The following is an 18,666-nucleotide window of genomic DNA, read 5'->3' on the forward strand; positions in this document are numbered from 1 at the left end:
GTTTTTTAAGGATGGAGGAGGGTGCATTCATCTCAACAGCTGCTGTTAGTCAACTGCCATCAGCGCATTCACAGAAATCCTCTTGGTTCGACCACGACGAGCGGGTGCAGGAAAGACACGGGAGAAAGTCGTCGGGAGGAAAATAATTAGTGACGTTTCCCTCGCTTGCTTTTTGTAGGGCGGCGGGTCGCTGCCGATGTTGATAGATTGCGACAGACCAATCAGAGCGCTCCGGTGGACATCGCCGTGGCGCTGACCAATCAGTAGTCGAGGTTCACCTGTCAATCAATCCCACTTCTGGCCAGCAGGCGGGACATTCACTCGCCTGTAGTTCCGTCATCTCGCTCGTCTCCGGGGCTACGGGGGGGGGGCAATGTTGATTTGGGCGAATTCCCGTCGATGTCGGACCCCCGTCAGGATTTGATTTTTAAAAGCTGGGTTTGGTTACACTGAGCGGCAGGCTGCCGGCTGACAACATTGCATCCCCGCCCTTGGTATTGCTGTTTTCGGGCTGGGGGAAAGGTGGGGAGCCGGGGGGCCTCGCTCGGCGGGGGCTGTAAGGAGGGACAGGAGAAGACTGGATCCTCCGTGTTCAGGCCGACTGCGCTGAACTCGACCTGACAGTCCAGCGAAGCCCCAGTGACCGACATACCTCCGCGATAGCAACCCGAGATTGAAGCGCCACATCGGCCGCCTGTTGATGAATGAGCGGCTGGACTACCAGCAGTTGCCAGTCTGGTGTAGACCGGGATCTCGGAGTTAACGCTAGCTACCTTTGGATTTAGGATATACTGTTCAGACCTAATCGAGCTTAGACCTGCTTGGAAGGGCCAAAGAGCCACGGATCGCCCGTTGACAGGTTGTCATCATGGGCAACGCGCCCACGGCCAGGAAGGGCAGCGAGATGGAAAGCGGTGGGTACTGTCGCCAGCACACATCACTCCTGGGCAGCACCTGTTCTGATACAGCCGTTTGAAATGGTCAGAGGCGATGTGGTACAGCTGTAGTCTATACGAGCTTCACACCACAAACCACAGAGGCACAAAAAAGAGGCCTCTGTTAGGTCCTGCTTCCCCATTCATCCACGAAGATCCACTGCTGCAAACCAATTAGCTTGTGCCATCAATTTAAATTCAAAAGCACCCAAGGAGTGACACGGTACTTCTCCCCAGATGAGGCTGAGCAGCGTCATTTTTCCAGAGCTGTAATCAGTGTGTGACCTGCAACACAGCCAACAGCAATTAGCAATTGTAAACTGTTAGCATCTTGACATCTTTAGTGCACAGAAACATTGGAAAGATCCCAACAATGTGTCAGATATTTACCAAACGCCTCTGAGCCTGTTGCTCCGGGAAAGAGATGCTACTGAAACCATGTGCAGATGAATCTAATCTTTTTGGACACTTATTTAGTTTGATGGACCCATAAATGTCTGCAGGTTTGGCTGAACTGTTCTGAGTGGTTCTGCTGTACTCTGAGGTGAGGATGAATGCTTAGGACGGAGGCCATCGGACTGGTGCATTCATCAGAGTTGGTATTTCTTGGGACTTTAGTTCTTAAGGTGCCATTTCAAGTATAGATATGTTGTTGTTGTTTTTTTTAAAAATTTATTTCTGCCTGCAGTGAGCAGGGCCTTTTTGTATTTATATTTTACATTCAAGCCAGCCTGCAACAGCGTTTTGTTATCCCGCTAACATTCAATTCTAAACAATGATGGAAGGAGTGTATGAAATATGGCTCTAAATACTCATACTAGTAGTGGAAAGGCCTCTGATATTGTACTAGAAATACAAACTTACTGTACCAGAACTTCTACTGATACTGTGCCTGACATGCATACTTACAGTACCAAAAATGCACAATTATTGTAGTAGAAATATATACTTACTGTACCAGAAATGCTTACATGGAGGTCCAGGAATCCCCCTCATATTGCACCAGAAATGTGTATCTACTGTATGAGAAATGCATACTTACAGCACCAGAAATGCCTCCAATACTGATTTAAAAGAATGAGGCGTCAGTGTTAAACAGTACGGAACTCTTTGCATCAGTGAGACCCAACTATTTCCCATAAAAGTTGCGGGGATGCATTGCTGTGCTTCTGCTGGGAGCTACTCTGTTTCAGGGAGCAGGATTTGATCTCTGCTATGTGATATTAGCCAGATGTGCTAGATGCTAACAAAATGTCAGCGATGTGGCATTATTTGTTTTTTTCCAACACAACGGTGTCAGTCCAGTACCCTGTATAAGCTGATATATTAATTAATCCAGGTATCAGAATGGTCATCATCGTTGCCACTATACCCTCACACCTGCAGGTTCCTCAGCATTCTGATGCTCTGTTAGTGTCCGAAATCCCTCACTGGTCATCCAGCATGTATTAAGTGCACGACAGGCTACAGCGGTGAAGTTTTTAACGTAGGAGACGTGTGATTTGGGTTAAAGCATGGATGAAGAGCTGGTGCCTTGCTCAAGGGCAGGAAGCGGTCAGTAGTAGAAGCTACCAGCCTACTTTGTAATCATAACCTTTAACCTCCCGGTAGAAAATTAAATATTTTTAGCCTAAATGTTAATACATTGATTACACTTGTACTCAAAATGATTAAAGTGTGAATAATGTTTTTTTGTTTGTTTGTTTTAACACTGATGAATAAAACATTCCAGGGATTTAGCATTCATCACCGTAATGTTTGAAGACATGGAAAAGGTCAGAGAGGAAGGGTCGAGGCAGGAGAGACAGAGATATCTGGATTTTTAGTCTTTGGTATGAGTTGATTTAAAAAAAATAACCGCTGCATCCTTCAATTCCCATAATGCAATTCAATAAAGTCCATCAGGTGTTTCTTGCCTTTTAAAAACACCAGTTATACCAGTTAGTTGTATATTGGTAATTTCTAAATTTCATCACAGATGTCAGATCTCTGTATCGATCCACATTTGAATTTTGCATTAATTACGTTGAATCGTTGGAGCTGGAATCGATTTAGGCGACGTGTCATCCCTCATACTTTTCACTGTTATTTGCTGTATATTTAATCAAAGTCAGCAAATGATACAAAAAAGAACAATAAGACATTTAATGCCGAAACATTCACAAAAATCATTCAGGATATATATATAGTGGTTACAGTATACTGTATATTGTTTCACTATTATACCCTCTCTGTCTCTGTCTTCCACAGTCAAGGAGTTCCTTGCTAAAGCCAAAGAGGATTTCCTCAAGAAGTGGGAGAACCCTGCACAGGTTAGGGATCCTTACATATGAGTGCTGATCAAGTTGGGTCAATTCTATTATTATTATTATTGTTTCTGTAAGCTTAAGTCATTTTCCTCCCCGTAGATGTTGTCATCAGAGATGTTCAGTTGTTTGGGGGACGCTGTCCTGAAAAAAATCCTTTGAAATAAAACCCGTAAACAGGCTCGAATTTGTTCCACGTGATCGGTTTGCCTTGATAAATTTGAAGAAAGCTGTTTTATCCGACCCTAAATAAGTAATTGAGATTTCAGTCCATTTTTTTGTCTCTTTTGGACATTTTACAAATAAGTATATCATACATCAGTACGGGGTCACTATTTGGCAAGGTGAAGGTATGTTTTATTACTGCATTTTTATCCATCTAGGTAACAAGACCTGATGGCCTATTAAACCTTAATGGATAGAAATGCAGTAGAATAGCGTACCGTCATCTTGCTAAATACTGACCTCACATCGAAATGTGGAAAATGAGGTTATACGTCATTTACAACCGATAATTTATGGTTTATTAAGTGTTTACAATGCAAGTAGCAATGCGCTCACGACGATTTATTAACCCTTTATAAAGGGAGGTTTATTTTAAAGTGGTACCCTCATAATAATATTAGTTCAATGTTAAAGAGTGTTCTTTACATCCTCTAACATTATTTCATCTTGTCCTACATTCCGATTGGTCAGAAGGAGTGAGTTCTCTTCAGATAAATGTGTGGCTCTGACCTCTGCACTGTCCTCAATGAATATTCATCAGCTTACTCGTTTCAGCTGTTAGTGTGATTAGTTTATTCAAAGGTAGATGTCGCCGAGAGGTTTCCATCTAAGCAAGGTGTTCTTCCCAAATACTTACCTGCAGACACAGGCAGCTACTCGACATTCGATGTATAGAATTTTCTGCCTTGTAAAAGAGAAAAAAAAAAAAGTTGAATGGAATCAATGTTGATATTTTGCAGATAAATCAAATGAACAGACTTGTTTTCATTGTTTTTTTGTTTTTTTTTCCTTGTTTCGCCTGCTCAGAACACTGCTGGCCTGGAGCAGTTTGAGAGGTTGAAAACCCTGGGCACAGGCTCATTTGGCCGTGTTATGCTGGTGAGGCACAGAGAAACTGGACAACATTATGCCATGAAGATCCTCAACAAGCAGAAGGTCAGTCCAGGTCAGGGGTCATAGTGACGACAGCGGGGCGGAGCCCGTTGAAATAGTTACAACAACACCACGATGTTCGTGACGCTGGTATTTTATAATAGCAATCAAAGAAAATCACAGCAGGAAACATGGATATATGAACTGAAAGTGACATGCACAAATATGAACATTATCCATCCTTTTCTATACCGCTTATCCGTTAAGGGTTGCGGGGGGCGGAGCCTATCCCAGCTGGCATTGGGCGAGAGGTGGGGTTCACCCCAGATGGGTCACAGGACCGATCAGGGCAATCAGGGGCTCAGGATCTTGCTTAAGGACACTTCAACACGGTCACTGGGGAAAGTGAGGATCGAACCAGCGACCCTTTGGTTGCTAGACGGCCACTCTACCCCTGAGCCGTGCCCCCCTTTTTATATGAATATTAGTGATGTTGAAATACTTCTGTGAAAGTGGTTGTGAACCTAATGTTTCCATGGTGATGAGAGGATCGTGAGGGAACAAGTGTTTTGGAGGTGATCTGGATCAAATTATAGATCCTGGATCCTGAAGGTTCTTCTACGCTGTTGGCAAGGATATAGCTATTAAGAATATCGCAGATTCTCAAAATTGTCTTGATGGTTTTCTGGATCGGTGATCTGGAAGACCCATTTTAGCACGATGGAAAGAATATTTTGGTACCTTTTCTTGATGAAAGCATATTCATAATCTGTAACCTCTTCAGTGAAGGCGGGGCCTATCTGAGTGCTTTCTACATACGTTACATTGTGACGTTGGACATTCTGAAGAATAGAGGGACATTTTTTTTGTTGTGGTTTGTCCATCTTGTCCCATTCTCATTAACATGACGCCTCAGGAAGGCATGGAAACTTGACCTGATCAAAAGCTGAGAAACCACAGGGAAATTCCTGATTACCGACTGGGGCCAACATCCCCTTGGAAATTTAGTGGACAACTGTCAAGGTCACTGTGACCTCACAAAGCCAATTTTTGGACAAATACTGATTATGACCAAATTATACGTGGATGTCTTTACAAGCAAGTTTGCTGTTACATTATCGTGGTCGATATTCACACTGTAACTTGGGGGACAGAAGGACTTCCACTGTATTTATGATGGATGATGGACACACGGATGTAAATTGCAACTTGATTGATTGGAGGGTGGAGGTGTACAACTTTGAAGCGCTTATTGTAGTTCAGGGGTGCACCAAACTAAAGCAGGTGTGTTATTTGTTAAAATGTCTTTTGTCTGTGTACCATGACTTCTTTTTTTTTTTTAAATGAAGAAGATCAAAGGGTGGCACGGTGGTGCAGTGGTCAGCACTGTGGCCTCACAGCAAGAAGGTTGCAGGTTCGAGTCCCGGCTCCATCACAGGATCTTTCTGTGTGGAGTCTGCATGTTCTCCCTGTGCCTGTGTGGGTTCTCTCTGGTACTCCAGCTTCCTCCCACAGTCCAAAGACATCAAGAGGGGACGAGGCTGATTGATACTCTAAATTGACCGTAGGTGTGGCTGTGAGTGTGAATGATTGTCTGTCTCTATGTGTTGGCCCTGTGATGGGCTGGCGACCTGTCCAGGGTGAACCCCGCCTCTCGCCCGAAAGCCGCTGGGATAGGCTCCAGCCCCCCGCTACCCTTAACAGGATAAGAGGTAGAGGATGGATGGATGGATGGATGGAAGAAGATCAAGAGCATCTTTATCTTACAAAAAGAAAACAGCCAAGACATTCATTTATAGATTTTAAACTATATATTTCTTACATATTTTTTATAATTAGTCCTGCATTTATTGTAAATTTACAGTCCAAATAATCGTTTTAAATAGCGGGCCAAATTGAACCTTATGGCAGGGCAAAATTTGGCACTTTGGCCTCCTTTGGCCCCCTTTGGTGGTCCTAGTGTAGTTCCACCTGATTAGACTGTTCCATCTTTCCTACATGCTTGTTTGTCCTAATACCAGAAATAGAAAGAAACCCCTTGCCCCTGCTGGCCTTTCAGTAATTTAATAAATGTTATTTTTGAAAAATTGCCCCTAATGGACATCAAAAGTCATTTTTTTCCTCAGGCACCACTGGGTATTCCTGGTCCTTTGCCAATATTTACTGTCTGTCTTCTCTGAGATTACACCGTCCCCCTGATAAAACAAATCTTTCTTTTTGTCGTCTTCTCACTTTCTCCTCCTCTCAGGTGGTGAAGCTCAAGCAGATAGAGCACACTCTGAATGAGAAGAGGATTCTTCAGGCTGTCAACTTTCCTTTTCTGGTGCGGTTAGAGTACTCTTTCAAGGTATGGAGACGTTAGGACTGTCTGTGTCTTTACACAAACCTCACGTGTCCTTATGAGGATTGACTGGATGGATTTCCCTCGCCCCTTCCTTGGGTTCCCTCGGCTATGCCTGTGGGATGGTCACAGGGCTGCTGAAACTCTCTCCATCACACATTTTTGATATCAGGTTCACCTTCTCAAACTGAAAATCCAACTCTTTTATCAGCCAGATGTGTAATACACAGCTGCCCCCCCGCAAGCTATAAACTTTTTTCCATCCATGCAGATGGATCCATAACATGAACTGGTTCTTTTCCTGTAGAACCTGATTCTCAAGTGTCAATCATTCTTTATGATGCTGATTGCACACAAAGACTGCATAAAGTGGTATTTAAAAATAAAAGTCTGGATATTTTTAAATGAAGAGTTTTTAATCCATAAAATGGCAAAAAAAAAAAAAAGCTCATAGATGGAGCCCTCAGATGTCGTATATCTTATATCCAACCAACAGTCCCAAAGATTGTGTTCATGTTCGTGAATGATAAAAGATGTTAAATCATTAACTCGCCACTTTTTAGAAGTTAAAATCAGCATTTTTCAAGCTTTCTTTTTTCTGTAATTTTTTTTTTTTTTAAGCATTTATGGTTAATTTTCTGACAGCTTAATGTTAAGTTTCCTTCCACTGGACAAAACAGTCCTATACATAGGTGTACATGTCCAACAGCACTGTGCAAATAAAAAGATCTTCTAACGTTACAAGTATGTGAAGGCCGTAAAAACAAGCAGGGAGTAGGCACATGAAGGTTACAACAAGAAGCGTGAAAGAATAAACGATAAAAGACAGCCCTGTAGTGAAGTCAGGGTGGTGGTCGCCCCACCCTGGTTCTGAAACTGAACCCCATGGGTCAGCAAACCAAAGAGCCAGGCTCGTGGGCCTGGCAGCAAGAGTGTATATTCAAGCATTGGTTCGTCAAGCATCCTCCAATCCCAGGGTGCCCCACCCTCACACGGGGCGCACATGCCTGTTATAAATGTAACTGAGAATATAAACGCCTATCAAGTGAAAAAACTTGAACATCAATAATATGAAATAACTTCAGCTAAATTGACTGCTCATTTATAAATTATGTCATTATTAGCACTCAGGAGTATGTCATCAACAGAGAAACAAGCGAGAAACAAGCGGGCCCCCCCCCCCCCCCCACACACACACACACACACGATGATCTTCTCTTTACATTTTACTCTAACATGCCGGCTTAATCTGCGTCTGTACCTGCACAGAGTGACCCAGCCGATGGCTGTACTCCAGTCAAGGCTTTATTCAGATTAAGCTGTTTACGTTCCCCCTGGATGCCCTTTGACTGAGTATCCTTGATGCCTCAAATAAACCTATTACCAGAATACTCCTGGACACGTGATGCAACAGTAAACGCATCAAATCCTCATGGTTACATTGTCAAGTGTTGGGATTGAAAGAGATTATACATAATAAAGTAAAACTTTGCTAACCTGGATAAGATCATCAGATTCATTCGGTCTTTTTTGTGTGACAAAATCGCCAGTTGTCCGTGTGTTTGTTTGAGTGTGTGTAACACTGCTGTCTTCCCCAGGACAACACTAACCTCTACATGGTGATGGAATATGTACCTGGTGGAGAGATGTTCTCCCATCTACGGAGAATTGGCAGGTTTAGGTTAGTGTCTCTATGTGTTCTTACACAGAGAAGCATTTTGTAGCGACACGTCACTCTACTTCTATTCAGTTGTGTTTTTATGATGATGGTCTAATCAGCGCTATCCTTATTCTGTCTTGTTCTCTTCAGCTGTGTGCTGCTCTGTTCTAGCACTAGTGTTCTATTTAGATCATGTCAGATCTGCACCAAGCTCTCCACTCAACTAGTGTGTGTGTGTGTGTGTGTGTTTGTGTGTGTTCTCACAGTGAGCCTCATGCTCGGTTCTACGCTGCTCAGATCGTTCTGACATTTGAGTACCTGCATGCTTTGGACCTGATCTACAGAGACCTGAAACCTGAAAACCTGCTCATAGACCAACAGGGCTACATACAGGTAAATAACTGATCATCATTTCATCAATTATTCAACTACTTTGCTTTATTTATATACAGCTCACTGGATATTTTTAAAAGAAAGATTAAAATGTACTGTATTTCTTCTGTTTTAACCTTACTTTGCAAGTGCTCTCGGCTGCACTTAGTACACCGTGATTTAATGGGTTTTATGTATATTTCGGGTGGTACGGTGGTGCAGTGGTCAGCGTTGTCGCCTCACAGCAAGAAGGTTCCAGGTTCGAGTCCCGGCTCCATCACAGGATCTTTCTGTGTGGAGTCTCCATGTTCTCCCTGTTCCTGTGTGGGTTCTCTCTGGTACTCCAGCTTCCTCCCACAGTCCAAAGACATCAAGAGGGGACGAGGCTGATTGATACTCTAAATTGACCGTAGGTGTGACTGTGAGTGTGAATGGTTGTCTGCTGTAGGCTCCAGCCCCCCCCCCCCCCACACACACACCTTATAACAGCAGAAGTGGTAGAAGATGGATGGATGGAAGATAGTAATGTTTATTCGTATATTTCACTGGTTTTATTGTAATTTGATTTTAATTTCTGTATCGTGATTTGTATTTTGGTTTTATTCCGTTCAATTTTCTCCTTTAACGTGTTTTTAATGTTGTGCTGTTTTTTTTGTATAACACTTTGAACAGTAATTTTATATGAAAGTGCTATATGAATAAATATTACTATTTTCCATCCATCCATCCATCCATCCATCCATCCATCCATTTTCTTCCTGTTATTCCTGTTGAGGGTCACGGGGGGCGGGGGGGGGGGGGGGCTGAAGCCTATCCCAGCAGCCTTCAGGTGAGAGGCAGGGTTCACCCTGGACAGGTCACCAGTCCATCACAGGACCAACACATAGAGACAGACAACCATTCACACTCACAGTCACACCTACGGTCAATTTAGAGTATCAATCAGCCTCGTCCTCTCTTGATGTCTTTGGACTGTGGGAGGAAGCTGGAGTACCAGAGAGAACCCACACAGGAACAGGGAGAACATGGAGACTCCACACAGAAAGATCCTGTGATGGAGCCGGGACTCAAACCTGGAACCTTCTTGCTGTGAGGCGACAGTGCTGACCACTGCACCACTGTACTGCCTTTTACTGTCATTATTAGTTTATTTATTAATAACCCTTGATATTATTTCTATTTCTTTCTAAACATATGCTTCTGTAGCATTTAATCATGGAACAGAGACAAAAGGCCTCAATGATACATCCCAGCAAAACCATGGACATCAGAGTTGGATATCCAGACGCTACAGTAGCTCTGTCCTTGCACAGTACCACTGGTTCTGTTTCATTTTTGTTAAAAAACTGAATGAACTTTCAGACTGTTTTTTTAATCACTGTGCAGTTGCTCGAGCTAACTTTAGCAAAAGAAGCTAGCTAGCAGCGTTGGAGGCCACATAAGAACGTTTACCTGGTCGTAGCGTCACATTCACCAGCATTTCACAAGTACACTTCCTGCTCTGTGAGTTTGATGAGTCATACAGAAATTACATGCACCGATAGATCGTTGAAGTGAGGTTTGTACGCTGCAAGCCTCTGCTGAGTCAGTTACAACTTGGTGGCTATCTGCTAAATGTGCCTTGTAGTCACTCTGGATGGACCTGCAATTTTAGATGTTGTTAGTTTTTTTATTGTACTTTATTGTTGTTTTTTATTTCGGGACCTGCTTTTGTTTGAGAGTTCTGTGTAGATCCTGAGTAATGAAGAATTTGAGATGTGTTATTCGGCTCTTCATGTCAGTTGCTTTTAGCTGTTTCCCAGACGAGCTTCTGCTGCCCTCTAGGGCTAAAAAGGGAAATGATAACTGATGAAAATTCCATCATAAAACCCATCACGCATGTCCTCCTTGTCTCTGTGCTCTTTTCAGTGTTAAATCTTGGCCTTGTATTTTGCGCTTCATCATGTCTGTTTGTTTACCTCTTTTTGTTTTCTTTTTTTTTTGGCTTCTTTCTCAGACTTTCTTCTTCTTTTTCATTGGTTGTTTTTCTTTATCTGGCAGGTGACAGATTTTGGCTTTGCCAAACGTGTAAAGGGCCGGACCTGGACACTGTGTGGCACCCCAGAATATTTGGCCCCAGAGATCATTCTCAGCAAGGTAAACCACCACTTTTCTTTTTTACTCCTTTGCAAAACGTCAACCAATCATTCAGGCTGACACAGGACATTGCTGTTCAGGACAAAGATTCCGCCACTTGTTCCTTCAAAACAGGGACAGCAATCATCAGATGAGGACCAGTGATACTGACATGAACAAATTCTTGGAGACATTTATTGATCATGTAGAATTTAATATAACACAGCTGGTTATGATGTTACTTTAGACTTGTCCACATGATGTTGGGCTGTTGAATGCATGTATTTATGTTTCGATGAAGGCTTAAAATCTGTCACTTTCAACATTAAACATATGAACAAATCAAAGGTGGGAGAAAAAGATTTAAAACTGTACCACAATATTTTATATATTTATATATTTTTTGTAATTTGAGGATAGTATGATTAAAAAACATCTGTTTGGCTGAAAGTTAAACAATCTTGCAAACGCATTGATCCAAAGCAGTAACACTTCATCCTCCTCATCATCAGGTGCTAAACAATATTAGGTGGGCAACATAATTTAAATAAGAATGATTTATCTGACAATATTACAGGAAGATGGAAAGATCAGTATTCCTGATCCAACTACGGGATAATCTATCCATCTATCCATCATCAACCATCCACTTTCTTCTGCTTATCCTGTTAAGGGTCGCAGGGGGCTGGAGCCTATCCCAGCAGCCTTCAGGTGAGAGGCAGGGTTCACCCTGGACAGGTCACCAGTCCATCACAGGACCAACACATAGAGACAGTATCAATCAGCCTCGTCCTCTCTTGATGTCTTTGGACTGTGGGAGGAAGCTGGAGTACCAGAGAGAACCCACACAGGAACAGGGAGAACATGCAGACTCCACACAGAAAGATCCTGTGATGGAGCCAGGACTTGAACCCAGAACCTTCTTGCTGTGAGGTGACAGTTCTGACCACTGCACCACCGTGCAGGGGACGAGGCTGATTGATACTCTAAATTGACCGTAGGTGTGACTGTGAGTGTGAATGGTTGTCTGTCTCTATGTGTTGGTCCTGTGATGGACTGGTGACCTGTCCAGGGTGAACCCCGCCTCTCGCCTGAAGGCTGCTGGGATAGAACCCAGCCCCCCACAAACCTTAACAGGATAAGTGGTGGATGGATGGAAGGATTGATGGATGCTCATCCCAGCTTTGAACCAATCCAGAGAGCTGAAGGTCACAGACTGATGGCGCCATCAGAACACATCATCAATAAAAAGCAGCGCGAACTGCAACCCCCACAACCACGATTACGCCTCGAAATCCTGTTTGTGAAACTCCCAGGATAGGTGAGAAGGCACAGCCCAGGTGGAAGCAAGTCCCCATCAAAAACAAGTCCAACTCACTGCGGAGAATCCAGTGCTGGTTCAGCCCTGTGCAGCCAACCCCCTACCCTCTACTCCCACAGCCCCAGGCTTTCTGTAAAAGTGCAAATAATCTTTAAGTCATGCAAATATACTGTACAGTATCCATATTGCCACAATACTGAGGATATGAAAACTTCAAGGACGGTATGAAATGACGCTGGCAAAAACTAATGAAACCATTGAGATAAATGAGCCACATTGTCCGCCATCAAAACATCATGTTTTTCCTATGTTTCATACACCTCATGACAGGGAATGAGAATGTTTATATACATACTGTGTATACTGCATATATACTGCATTCAAGACAATGCAGGCTGTCAGCTCCTCCCACCTCCTGTCACAGTCTCCAGTGAGCTCGGCCTTCAGTGCTCTAATATTCAGAGACTGGAGCTCTGTCCTGTTTTATCTTATTATTGTAAAGGACACTAATGAATCTCAGTAGTGCAGGGCTGTCAAAAATGGCCGCAAATGATGCTAAGATGTCTTCCCTAAATTGGCATGACTATCGGAATATCTGTCTTAATGTATAATGTCCATAATCAAGATATATACGTACTTAAATGTTAAATGTTAAAAAGTAAACAAATAAAGTCACGTCTGATACGTAACACTCCATTTGAAGGCTGTGGAACTCAGATGTTTTCTCTCTCTCTCTCTCTCACCCTCACGTCTCTCTACTGTGGTTGGTGCAAATGACAGCTTGTTGTCTCCGAGAGCTAAACAAATGACGGATGCATAATTGAGATTAATAACTGTTATTTAATAGTCTGATTTTGGAACCGTTTATATAATATACTCCATGATGTGAACAGACTTTTTGTATCGCTTGTTCTGTCTGCAGCTGAGGCATCTGCCACATTTCCACACGGTTGTTTATTCAGTTTTACCTTTTTAAACAATCCAAGTGATGTTCCGTGACTCCCGTCGTGCAGATGCGACACATTTAACGGAACAGTGAGAAATCACAGGTCAGAAAGCAGCGGTGGTGCTGCTTTATTCACAGTCACAATAATTCATTTTCACATTTGACCGTTTACGTTTGGTGTTGTTTTTGTTTTTTAACAAATAGTGTTTATATTGAGCTCTAGAATATTAGAATATTTGACTCTCAGGGGACGGCCCTTTTGAGCAAATGGTCAAAAGTAAAACATTTTGCAAAACCAGGGGGAAAAATTAGTGAATTTTGCGGAACATATTAGAACACTTCTGTAAAAGATTGACTAACGAAATACATTAATGCATTAGTCAACAGTCTTTACTTTCCTTTTGATTTAATTTAACAAACTTTGTCATTTGGATGGAATAAAATGGAATAGCTTTTATTTGCCTGATGTTTTTGAAAATGCGTATCAAGTAGCAAACGCCAGTGGGATGGCTGCTTCCTCTCAGCTCTCGCTGTGTCGTTTACGGCCACAGCAGCCAAATAAGTCCTAAAAGCTGCTCTGCACCCCCCACCAAACGGCAAAAGGACTCACTTCTTATATTACTGGATATTTTCTTGTCGTGTTTTGTGTGGAATATTCTTATGATGAATATTGTACTGTAGCGCTGATGTCAGTCAGTAACTGGTGGGCGTGTAAGTGATCAACACCACATCAGCTTACAGGCCATGAGATGTCATTAATGTGATTCCGGCTTGTTTCTGCTACCCCCAAAAGCTCCTCAAATGTTAATGTAGGACATGGAAGTGCTTAATGCTGTACGCTATGAAGTAGATGGTGGCAGAGATGGTGGTCACCCGCGCTGAGCTTGTGAAGTCAAACGAGCAAGCAATTTCTAAAATGCTTGTAAATCTGATCTGGTGTCTAAACTGTCGTCTCTGTTCTCCTCCTACCAACCAGGGGTACAACAAGGCCGTGGACTGGTGGGCGCTGGGCGTACTGGTCTATGAGATGGCAGCAGGGTACCCACCTTTCTTTGCTGACCAGCCCATTCAGATCTATGAAAAGATCGTATCAGGGAAGGTGAGTGGGAGGTGGAAGACACTTCTCTTCGGCCCATCCCCGACTCTCTGTCTGTCAAAAGAGTATCACCAGTGTTCAAATCTAACTTCCGTGGTATCTATTGGAGTTGTGTTTTGGTGAGGTTAATTTTATTTCACTTTGGCTTCACCTTGAAAAAAAGATGAAGCAATTAATAACCTCAGTTCACTCATCAGCTATAAATGTTAGAGTGAAAATGCCCTCCCCGACGTCCTGGAGTCCAAAGTGACGCTCAACGGCTAAACACACCCGTCACTCACTGCTACGCCGACCACCCGAGTCTTGTTTGGGGTCTCACACGACTCACTGCTATTTTTAACCTTTCGTGCCTTTTTTTTTCTTTTTTCCCCTCCATACGCAACAACAAAACCCTCCCATCATATAAAGTATCATAACTAATCAGATCTTTGTGAAGAAAAACAGCAACACAGAATTTTTGAAATGAATATTCATGATATCAGAGGCAAAATAAGGTAGCAGAGCAACATTGTGGGTTGTTGTATTTTATTCTTATATTTAAAAACGGCCGATGTAGTAAATGCAGAGCAGCTGATATCGTGAAAGCAGAAGTACACCAAGCATCCTGCTATATTTCACGCAGCGGGTCCGCAGATTTTAAAAATCTTACACCAGGAAGGATGTGTGGAATTTTTGTTAAATTTAAATACTGACCCCAGCGATTCATCCAAAAGTGTATGTGATGTATTTCTCTAGCTGCACACACCCATGACAGTGGTGTGTTGTGAATTTTCCTTTTTTTAGTTTGGTTGGCTCACCTGAAAATTAGCATCGCTACGGGTTCACTCCACCGAAAGCAAACAGGATTTTTATTTTGGATTTTGGATCATAGCTAAACACAGGCTGGGTCAAACACAGGTTTAAGAGACTTTAACGAATGAGAACCATTCATCCATCCATCGTCTTCCGCTTATTCCCACATTAAGGGTCGCGGGGGGGCTGGAGCCTATCCCAGCGTCAACGGGCGAGAGGCGAGGTTCACCCTCCTGGCTCCTGTCAATGCTCCTGACCAACGCGCGTGCACACACACACACACACACACACACACACACACACACACTGGTGTTTAATCATTTTGTCACTTTTTTTTGTCATGTGCCACAGGTGCGTTTTCCATCTCACTTCAGTTCAGACCTGAAGGACCTCTTGAGGAACCTGCTACAGGTAAGGAAAAAAAAATATGGCAGCCGTTTAGATGAAAGGCCTTCCTTTGCTTTTGTGCTGCGTGAACTGAGAGGAAAATGTTTCCTTTTTCTAACCACAGGTTGATCTCACGAAGCGATACGGGAACCTCAAGAACGGGGTCAACGATATTAAAGGACACAAATGGTTTTCAACCACAGACTGGATAGCCATCTACCAGAAAAAGGCACGTGTGTGTGTGTGTGTGTGTGTGTGTGTGTGTGTGTGTGTGTGTGTGTGTGCGTGCGCGCAGTGTAGATGTACGGCATCCCATCTGTTGCTTATTTCCACTCAACCGTTACCTGGTATTTATCTACAGGTGGAAGCTCCTTTCGTCCCCAAGTTTAAAGGACCAGGCGACACCAGCAACTTTGACGACTACGAGGAGGAAGAGATCCGCATTTCCTTCACTGAGAAATGTGCCAAGGAGTTTGCTGAGTTCTAGAGTTAAAGAGAGCCAGAGAGGAAAAGAGAAGGAAGTAGGGGGAGTCAAAGGTAGGCTGGTCATGTGGGAGATGTACCGAGAGAGTGCTTAACTTTCTCCTGTCCAATCATAAGCACCAGCTACAAAAGGAGGAAAAATGTGATAGAAGAGGGTAAAAAAAGAGCAAGGAGACTGATAACCAGCAGTGTTGCCTTTTCTGTTGTATTTTATTTATTATTCTACCTTATTTATGGATCCCTTTATAGATGAAGGTGTGCTTCAGATTCACGGGGAACATTGTCACCCCATGATCTTCCCTGTTCTTTTATTGTTTCATTTATTCACATTTCCTCCACAAGAAAGTCTGTCTGGTCTAAATAACCCGTGACGTGAAGCCCGTTGACGCTTGTACAAGTCGAGGTCTTAGTCTGCACCAAACCTGCTTTCATTTCAACTGATGATTGGCTGCTTTGAGGTGAAATTTGAAAAGATTCACACACATATGCACTTTCAGCTTGAATGACATTATGTTTTTTGCAGATACGTTTCTGGCAGAAAACGTTTTAAACCCCTGAAGCGTTCACACGGTGGACGCCATACTTAATATCCCAGGCACGATCGGCCAAAAGATAAAGAAATGGTGCGCTCGGTCAGATTTAGGGGACAGATGTCAGTCAGGTTTACTGTGTAACTCCCATCATTCTTATCATTGTTAGCATAGCAAGGCTTTGAACATATCTACAGCACTCAGTTTTCAATGTTATTAGAGACTAGTGGCTCCGATGAAATCATGTTACGCTAACAAACCAAGAAATGTGGACAAGGGAACAGAAATATCTCAGTTTTACTGGTGTTGCAAAGGAACACCGTCACATAATGGTATCTCAGGTTTGAACATATCACTTAAGACATTCTATACACGGCGAGCATTAGGTTCAGCAGCTAGTGAGGGTAAGTGAGGCATTTGCTTAAAAATATAGGAACATTTCACGTTCTGGTGAGAATCAAGAGGAACACAACGGTTTGTGGTTAGCGTCTTCCACAGTTTCCCCTTCCAGACAATTTAGTTTTTCTGACCCAACAACTCTGTTCGGTCTTAAAAGCCCTTGCTGTCTTCGCTCAGAGCTCACTTACTAGTAACTTTGATCCTGCATGTTGTCGCCCCGGCCGACTGAAAGAGACCACCTGAGGCAGACGAGCCAAACTGCTACTGGCTGGTGGTCACCGGAGCACTTTGATCTGCCATTGATGGCGGTCCGGATATGCTTTGGCCTTATGTTGTTTTAATAGAAATCTGGGTTTGTGTTCAACTCGCCTGCCCTCTCCTCTTATCACATGCAATGTTGGACCACAATCTTACATGTTACAACAAATCTGTGTCGACAAAGTGTTTCTAGTGCACAGCATACAGTACAACCTGCCAGTTTAAAGTACACAACACACATCGGGTGTTGAATGCCTCCTTAGCTACCTGGCTAAAGCAACGCTCCAGATGTTGTCATTGTAGCATTTGGCCGTTCCAGACTTCTAAAATAAAACCAAGTGATCTCATGTGTCTGTTTCAAAACTTTAAAATGCCTGTTTTCTCAATAGCGTTTCTTTGAACTTTGTAGGTATTTTAATTTGGTCAATCAATCATTTTTAGTTCATGTGAGTCCTTTCTGTCCAAAAAAAAAAGAAAAAAAAAAGGAAAAAGGTTTGGATATGGTCAAATATAACAAACCTTTTCTCAGTATTACACATTTGTAATGTGTAAGTGTGTATGTGTGTATCATTTGTAATATGGAAGATTTACAATGACCTAAAATCAAGGAATTTGCAGGCAGGATGAGTTTGAAATGAGGTTTAGGCCCCTGTTAACCCAGCGTTCCTTCCGCTCTGTAAATTGTGTACAGTGTTACTATGCTGGATTGATTTCAACACATTTAGGAATATTCACCATCGAAGCACAGAATCAACGCCATTGACAAGAGGCTCAAAGGGAGCTCCAGCGATTTTTAATCTCTAGCTCAAAAGAACACAATAAAGTTCCATCGTACAACTCCCTGCATTCTTTATACTCCCAGTTGCTGTCTTTGTTAAAGGTTTGTAGCCTCCACACCCAAGCTGAGCAACCAACATGTGACCAAAGGGTTCATCCCCTCCCGTTTTTACCCGCCTTGTTTCTACCCTCTACATGTAGGGCTCAACTACTGAGCGGCGTTTCCATTTCCAGGGAGGCGGAAACGCCGCTGGACTCCCAGTTTGATTGAATATCCAGTCTGAGGTCACGTTGGACTGATTTACAGAATTATTATCATGATTAATATTATTATTACGTTGTTGTAAATCACTTGTTGAGACGTCACATTCGCTGTATTTCCTCCATGTCAAATTTAGTGTCGACTATATCATCATGGACAAAACGTTTGAAGTCATAAGACAATATTATTCTGTGTCTCCTGTGATACAACTTCCCCTCAATGCAGGCACAATGCTGGTACATACTGTCGCACTTTTTAGGGAAATGAGAGACCCCCAATGTGAACCATGTTACCGCCCCCCCCCCCCACACACACACATATAGCCTCTCTCACACACACACACACACACACACATTCATACACACACTGCAAAGGGAAGCGTTTAAAGTCACGGGAAGAGTGACATTAAAACACAAGGTGGTGTAATATTTTGCAACATGGGTATCATTCCAATAAAGTTTTACTTGTAAAATTCTACTGAACTTGTGTGTCCTTCCTGGATGTGTTTTGGTTAAGAAAGAGAACAGATGATGAGATATTTTTGCATTTATCAGAGGGACTTTGTTGTTGCCTAGAGGTCAGACATCC

General features: G+C 42.9%; 1 protein-coding gene across 1 annotated transcript; it reads left to right on the forward strand.

Moving 5' to 3' along the window:
* Positions 1-53: 53 nt before the first annotated feature.
* On the forward strand, positions 54-18,537 carry prkacab (protein kinase, cAMP-dependent, catalytic, alpha, genome duplicate b). The gene is made up of 11 exons (XM_086210986.1): positions 54-914; positions 3,186-3,247; positions 4,274-4,402; positions 6,588-6,686; positions 8,279-8,361; positions 8,607-8,733; positions 10,753-10,848; positions 14,071-14,193; positions 15,334-15,393; positions 15,494-15,598; positions 15,731-18,537. Exons 1-11 carry the CDS (start codon positions 869-871, stop codon positions 15,854-15,856), a joined length of 1,056 nt encoding a protein of 351 aa, XP_086067112.1. The 5' UTR covers positions 54-868; the 3' UTR covers positions 15,857-18,537.
* The last annotated feature ends 129 nt before the right edge of the window (positions 18,538-18,666 follow it).

This window comes from Aulostomus chinensis, chromosome 8 (genome assembly GCF_037954235.1).
Source record: "Aulostomus chinensis isolate RoL2024-O1b breed Wild chromosome 8, RoL_Achi_v1.0, whole genome shotgun sequence".
NCBI classification, from domain to species: Eukaryota; Metazoa; Chordata; class Actinopteri; order Syngnathiformes; family Aulostomidae; genus Aulostomus; species Aulostomus chinensis.

What these genes read in the sequence shown, in the direction of transcription:
- prkacab (XM_086210986.1), top strand. Translation starts at nt 869, where the DNA reads ATGGGCAACGCGCCCACGGCCAGGAAGGGCAGCGAGATGGAAAGCG. An exon ending in GGGCAGCGAGATGGAAAGCG is followed by an intron (nt 915 to 3,185) that starts GTGGGTACTGTC and finishes TGTCTTCCACAG; the next exon opens with TCAAGGAGTTCCTTGCTAAA. An exon ending in AGTGGGAGAACCCTGCACAG is followed by an intron (nt 3,248 to 4,273) that starts GTTAGGGATCCT and finishes TCGCCTGCTCAG; the next exon opens with AACACTGCTGGCCTGGAGCA.